This window comes from Malus domestica, chromosome 08 (genome assembly GCF_042453785.1).
Source record: "Malus domestica chromosome 08, GDT2T_hap1".
NCBI lineage: Eukaryota > Viridiplantae > Streptophyta > Magnoliopsida > Rosales > Rosaceae > Malus > Malus domestica.
The window spans coordinates 28703735-28711158 of record NC_091668.1 but is presented as its reverse complement, the minus strand read 5'-3'; the positions used below and the strand labels follow the sequence as shown (position 1 = coordinate 28711158).

The window sequence follows — 7424 nt, the reverse complement described above, 5'->3', positions numbered from 1 at the left end:
CATACATTCTTAAATTTGAGACTCGTGTTCATCCGTTGTGCCGATGTCTTCATCAACTATTCAACTTTATCTGCTGAAGATCTGATCCGATGGTTTATTGAGTATTTACACAGTCACGGGGGAGTATTGCAACCATATTTAGAATATGAATGTGATTGTGTAAATCCTAGTAGATATGTGAATGTATCTTATATTCCTATTAGGAGTTGATTACCTATTAAATGTTGTAATCCTAAAGGGAAAAGTTTTGCCTATTTTACTACTATAAATAAAAGCACAATGAGATGATACAAACACACCTCACAATTAAATCACTCTCTCCTCTCTCTAATTGCCACCAATCCTCTCTCTAAACCCTAAGATCGTTTAATCAAATAGACTTACAACAATTAATTAATTAAAACAGATGATAATAGTACGTTTTTAATCTGGTCGAAATGAGTTGGACATCCACTAAAATTATTTGCCAAATCATGCATGCATCGCAGAGCTGTGAAAAATTGATTGTTTGACAAAATTTAAAAGGAAATTGGCATTTAATTGTGAAAATTATATGCCAACAAATGCAATGCAGTTGACAGCCTACCAAAACTACACCTTCATATCATCACTACCAGAATGCCATCCCTCCCAACGACATGATTGTTGTGACATCCACCACCTTCAAAGGGGTCATGAGCGACCAGTGACCACCCGTCGCCTTTCGCCACCACATAATAACGCGAGCAAAGCCACACCCAAAAGATTATAAGGAGACCAATGTAAGACTTATTACTTTTTACATTCTCAAGCACCCCTCATGTGTGACAAAAGTTCAAGCCAAACGTGTGGCTGTTAGGCTTTACACGCAGGACAACCTGCTCTGATACCATGAAGAAAGTTAAGATTCCACCATAAAACTAAATAGCAATATGAGGACGACCAATCTCTTATAAGCCCTCACAAGGTTTCTCCCTTCACCGATATATAACTTTTTATCTTCACATTCTCACAAGCAATCAGGTTGGCAAAATCAAAGTATAACTAAACGTTTGACAGCGAAGAAAACACGAAACAACAGACCAGAAGGCGGGTGACAATTTATGAACTAATTGGCAGAAACTCAAGGCAACATTAAAGATCAGAGATTAAAATGCTGTTACACCTTTTGTTATTAGGGTAGCAATTGAGTTGTAGAACAAAACAGACAATTTCCTACCCTAAGTAACTCAAACGCAAACAAGAGCAGGAAAAAAGTGAAGATAAAGGCGAGAAAGAGAGTGATTGTCGACGGTGTTTTCTGCTTACCACCGTCCACTTACTCTCTTCTATTCACAAGCCAATTTCGTGTCGAAGCTGCTCAAGCAGATAGCAAAAGCCTGAAATGCAGATAAGGGATAGCGATAATCCATCGTGAACATATCTTTACCAACCTTGCCAAACTGCAAGAGTATCTTGTCGAGCTCTGGCGGCGCTGGCTGTGATGGAGTAGGTGCACCAGCAGCAGGCTGAGTAGCAGCAATCAACTGAAAGTTCTTAACAGAAGCAACAGTTACCCTGCCTCGGAAGTTCAGGCACCAACACTGTAATTGTTCATGCCATCGTGGGGGCTTGTTTTTCAAAACCAAGGGTCTTGTCTTGCCATCCTCATCATCTCGGGGTACATCAATTTCAGAAAATCGTGTACTGCTGAATTCTACTGAGTGGTCAAGAGACTTTGAGAAAGAGATACTTCGGAATGAGTCTTCCAGGGCTCGGGTAAGGAGTTCTGGTTGGCCAGGGACAGTACCTCCTGCATCAAGAGATGAGACCGGAATAGAATGCATGATGCAATGCATCCTTCTAGGACCGCGAGTGCCCAGCACATTTAGCTCATATGTTATCTGAGCAATGTTATAGCTGCCAGTCGGGACTTTTGGTGAGACTTTTTTGGAATTAAATCTACGGCTTGACCGCCCTGGTGGGGGAACATGTTCAGAAGTGTATGCAGGCTGCGTATCGTATACAATGAATTTTGTGCCAAGAAAGTTTGACCTGGGAAAAGAAACAAAACTTGAATACTTCAAAACAAGATTTTCTATCCGTCGTATACGCCAGTAAAATAATAAATGATTAATCACACTACGAGATCAACTATTCTTGTCTTGCAATGAAACGCACGTAGTGGTCATTATAGCGGTTCCTTCTGATCCTAGAAAACGTCCGAAAAAACCTGCTACGGAACTACCGAGAAGGGGCACATCACAATGGAATTTCATAACAACAAATATACAATGTTAAGGCCTCACTTCCATATGCATGCATCCATTCCCCTACACAGAGTGCAATATTTGTCTTCTGAATAGAAAAAATTGTTTGCATTACTAAGAGAGGTTATACCAAATCTATTCATTCTCTCTGGCAAAGCTTCCTCTGAAGGAAGAATGTCAATGGAGTTCCATAGTAAGCAAAACGAGCTCTTTGAAAGAAAAGAAAAACTAACTAATAATAAGAGGATTAGAATAAATAGATATCATACCAACTGTTCGTTTGAGAAATGAGAAAAACTATATATTACTTTAATCATGTATGCTTGTGAATTGAAAATAGGCTTCTGGTGTCTTTGCGTCAAGTTCTTACCTTAACTTTCCAATGTAACTGCTGCTTGATCTAGAGATGTTGTCAGCATCCATAGAGATAACATATTCTGTACAAGTAGTTCTTCGAGTCCTCTTTGCAGAAAGAAGGAATTTCCCATTCTCAACTAGCAAAGCTGCAGAATTGGAGACATAATAAAACAAAGAATTAAACTATGAAGCCAAAAGGTAAACTTTACATAATGGGGAACCATTTATGGGCCTAATCTCGAGAAAGCCAGCATAACTATTCATTACTAAAAAATAGTAAACATAATCTAAGAATCTTGAAAGCACCTCTAAAATATGTTGAAATAGCATATGACCCAAGATTTCTCGGACACTTATAGTGGAATCAATGTCTGACAAAGATGGTGCATTTGTATGCCAGTATTTAACTTATCTATTAATTTTGCAGACCCTTAAGTTGTTGCATGTTTCATACTGGTGTAGTACCTACCTATTGTAATTTTTCATTCTAAAAAGACCAAAACATGCATCGAGATGCATTATAAACGTCCAACTCTATTCCTGATCTAGAAGTTTGCTGTTGTTGACACTACTCTATGTTTACGTGAGGGACTTACAAAACCAGAGGGATTGAGGCCAAGCTAGTAAAGAATGGATTACAAAATGTTAGATAAGCGGAATTAAAAATGCACCACTAGAGCATCACAAAGGCATGTTACAGGGATTTGCAGATGACTACTTGGACAGAGTCATTTACAAATCCCTTCTACATACCTTTGTATTGGTCATGTAGTGCATTTTGAATCCCTCTTATATAATGTTTGTAGTGTATTTCTTCCTCACTTGGCCTAAATCCCTTGGGACTTGGAAGGCCCTCGCCCAAACATACCTTTAGGGTTCGCCATTATTATGTTATAATGAAATAAAAGAAAACATTACAAAAAATGTAATACCTAAAGTAACATTTTTACAAACCATAAGTTTCTAACCATGTAAAACCTTGGCAAGCTAAAGCTTTTCCACACCACACCACACCATTACTCAAGCCACCTTTAAATCAACTTTACATTCATGTATTAATGCTATCATCACTATTAACTTCTTTTCGCTGATGAAATCGGGATGCAAACTATTATATTGAACACATGAAACGGGAAGAGAATCATTAGATATTCTCTTAGCTACATTACTACCAGGAAACCCATAAACTTTTGCTAATGAATAACATTAGTATCATACGAAAAGAATACAAAACAAATAGTAGGAAAGTTCAATTGACATTCTCAAGATCTACAAAATCTGAGAGTTGGACGATAAAATTCCAGATAGAGCTTGACATGCTCAGCATCAATACCAGCTGGTCAGTCAGCTGTATACTGCCTTCGTTGCCCAAAAGGCTGTTGGTAAAGATGACGCCTAGTGTGAGTCAGTAAATGATTTGGTATTCCCTGGACCGAACTTTTCCCACCCTTGTGTGATTTAAATAGGTAAGCAGTAGCAAGTATGCAAGTGATTTAGAGACATAAGAATATAAACAGTTCAGCTTTTAAACCTATGTTGACGGGCAGCAGAACCAAAATATTTCACTGTGCACGATAATTGTACAACAATATACAATTCCAATAAAGTTCCTATACCAAGTCCTCTCTTGGATTATCTCAAGACGGTTTATTAAATTTTAACTCTTTCTTCTCACTCTAAGTGTGGGTTCTCTTTCAAACTAACTGGTGAATAATAGGAATGTGAAATGAGGAAGGAAATGGGTGTTATAATATAGGTTTTGAGAAGACGTTTGGATCATCGTGAACACTCATTCTGACTATGATCGTCCTTTACTTAATATAGGTTCATTTGGAATGCGAAGACTCTTCATGAATATTCCGTATTCATCTACACCAAATGCCTATCCAATTAGATTCATCCTCCACTGAAGGAAGGAAAGGCTATCTCAATCAATATGAAGCTAGAAAACTAGCCAAAGGATATAGACTAGATATATTAGTTTTAACATTTCAGCATGGTTCTTTCACAACCACAAGGTATTGCAAGTCAAACAGAATTAATTAAGGACTCCTACATTTCATAACAAGACTGCTTGAAGCTAAAAACTTCGTAAACATTCACATATATGCAAGATGAAGCAGTTTAACTAAAACAGACTAGCAGACCAACGGAAATTCAATAATTGACAAACATTAAATGAGATATTTTTGTTTAGTCTGAAAAATGTGATATTCATTGATAAACAAACACGGATTCAGTGATAGCAATAAATAAAATGTGACTCATATTGAGAAATATTTTATCGAAGAAATGGGTTGACAGGCTACTAGAGGGAACAATCAAACACAATCAAATGGTTGGAAAAGACGCTCACCAGGGCTAAGACACAGAAATAGATGATATGTTAAATTGGATTTATCCCTTTTAATGAAGCATTGAACGAGTCCATCCCGTGAACCTGGCTGAAAAACCAAACAAAATAATTATTTGTTAAGTGTTGCTCTCAAGATACTATGCTGTAGCTGCTTTAAGAAAAATTATCATTACAAGCTCCATGCACCATACACAAAAACTCTGTAACTTTGATTTCATTATAAACTTCAGGAAGCAAAAATTGTTTCCACGCAAAATCATGGTGCACATCACACTACATGAATTAAAAGGAAAAACCTGCTTCAGCGACACAGGAAAAGTAAGCTTCCCGCAGATCTCAGGCTTCTTAACGATTTCTTTGCACATAATCCTCCAAGAACGGCAAACTGAGGCACATGCAACAACATGCTTTCGAGAAGGCCATGTGCTCTCACTCTCCTCCAGCCTCCTGATTACATCATATAATAGTTCTGCGGGGAGGCTAGCCCAACGACTGTTCTGAACAATGAGAGGCTGGTCATGTAAATCATTTAACGAGCCATGAGATTTTCCTCTATGATGGCTCGTCAGCCGGACTTCAAAACCCCGTCTAGATAAGCTCCCAAAGCCATCCCTAACATCACGAACTATGCTACGGAACGACATTCTTGTGGTGGTAAAGCGTACCAAAAACAATTGCGTATCTTATTCAAATCTTCTGATTTCCACTTAGCTTGTGCATATGGCTGCCCACAAACGGAAAGTGAATCAATTGCCACCTACAATCTTCTTAACAGAGAATAAACATAACATGATACAGAAAAGGTAACTAAAATCGAAAAGAAAAAGGAAAGTAGGAAAGGCATATTCATATGGGCTATAAAGTAGCATAAAGAACCAAACTTTAGTAACAAAAGTTTTTGGAACTGCAAACCCTAATTTGAACCCAAAAAAGCTCGTAACGATCCATAAGCCATACAAGCTAAGAATGTGCATATCAACCATCAACAAAGACTACAAAAAATGATATAATTGACTGTAAACATGTAAGTTTAGAAACAAATACCGGCGTTAGAAGAACCGGTTGACTTCATACAATCGAAATTCAATCACAAGTTCACAGTGGAGAAAGAAATGCAAGGTTGCAAAAGATCATATTTTGAAAAACAGCATAACCGGAAAACGGATTCTTACAGCAATTGATCATAAACAAACCATGAACTACAAAACTACTAAATCATTTCTACATCATCGACTTCGAGAGTAAACAAGTGCAGGCTCAAAATTTAGACTCAACCTTTGACAACAATTACTTTGTCATAATTTGTTCAATACAACTTTGTTACAACAAAAACATCATCATGGTACTTACCAGTTGACCAAAACCCCCAAATTATCCGAGAGTTTAAGCTGGTCAAAGCTGCTCCATGGCTTAATCACAAAAAGTCAAAGATCTGCAAGCAACAAGAACACATCAGAATTACAAAAGCACAAAACTTGAACAGCTTACACTTAAAGTTAAACCCTGTGATTTTCCTGGGCATTTAACCCAGGTGAAAAAAAACCATAAATTGTTACAAATGTTAACAGAAAAACCAAACAAATAACAGATCTGTACCTCAAACATCAGCTGACCAAAGACAACCTCAAACAACAATTAGACAACCTTCTCCTCTGTTTTTGTTTTTCTGGGTTGGTCTGCAGAACACAGAGAGAGGAAGCAGAGCAGAAGAAGAGGAAGAAAAAGGAAGTCAGGTCAGAAAAGCAGAAAAACCATTGTTACTCTCTCTCTAACTTTTGGGCTCCAAAGCCCACATTAAATTGAGTTCACGAACCAGAAGTAAGAAAAGGGAGAGACAGTTTTCTTTTTCTTTTATCTTTTTATCTTTTTTTTTTTTTGAGTGGTGATATTTCCACCCGGTGTCTTATTTCCCCACCCACCATTTAATGAAAATATTAATAACATATTTATCCTTTTAAAAGAAGACTCTTAAACACATATTTAATTCAATACTAAAATTTTGGAAAAGACAAAAAATAATTTAAAATAATAAATAAATAATTGTGGGTGGGGTGTGATATCTTTGGGGGAAAGAGGTTGGGAAAGATTGGGGTTAGAATCGACGGAAAGGTTGGTGGAAGGAACGAGCGTGTGTTGGACGAAGGCGAGAAACTTGAATGGAGAAAAAAGAGAACTGAGTGTGAAATCTGCGGTTTTGACAAAAAATGAAGAAGAATAGTGGTTTGGGGGTCCGGGGTCTCTGTAGGGCGGCGATAAGTGTGAAGGAGATGATAAATGTCTAGGTCTTAGGTCTTGCATTTTCTTTCATTTTTTCTATTTTTATTTATTTAATTATAATATTATTTAAAGATATATTAGAGTTATTGAAAAAAAATATTATGGTTATTTTGGGAATAATGGTGGGTGGGGAAATAACATTTTACTCTTTTAATTTTTTATGGTGGGTGAGATTAACATGTGGGTGGAAAAATAGGACATTGGGA

General features: G+C 37.2%; 1 protein-coding gene across 2 annotated transcripts; it reads right to left on the bottom strand.

The window, feature by feature from the left end:
- Positions 1 to 1091: 1091 nt before the first annotated feature.
- LOC103428919 (tubby-like F-box protein 8) lies at positions 1092 to 6761 on the bottom strand. Of its 2 annotated transcripts, none has more exons than XM_008367048.4 (6): positions 6538 to 6761; positions 6292 to 6373; positions 5238 to 5665; positions 4942 to 5029; positions 2599 to 2731; positions 1092 to 2013 (listed from the first exon to the last, which is right to left on the bottom strand). In XM_008367048.4, exons 3-6 carry the CDS (start codon positions 5583 to 5585, stop codon positions 1308 to 1310), a joined length of 1275 nt encoding a protein of 424 aa, XP_008365270.1. In that variant the 5' UTR covers positions 5586 to 5665; positions 6292 to 6373; positions 6538 to 6761; the 3' UTR covers positions 1092 to 1307. The 2 variants fall into 2 exon arrangements, with proteins under 2 accessions (XP_008365270.1, XP_008365271.1); XM_008367049.4 differs by having other exon boundaries at positions 5238 to 5705; positions 6538 to 6748.
- Between the last annotated feature and the right edge of the window lie 663 nt (positions 6762 to 7424).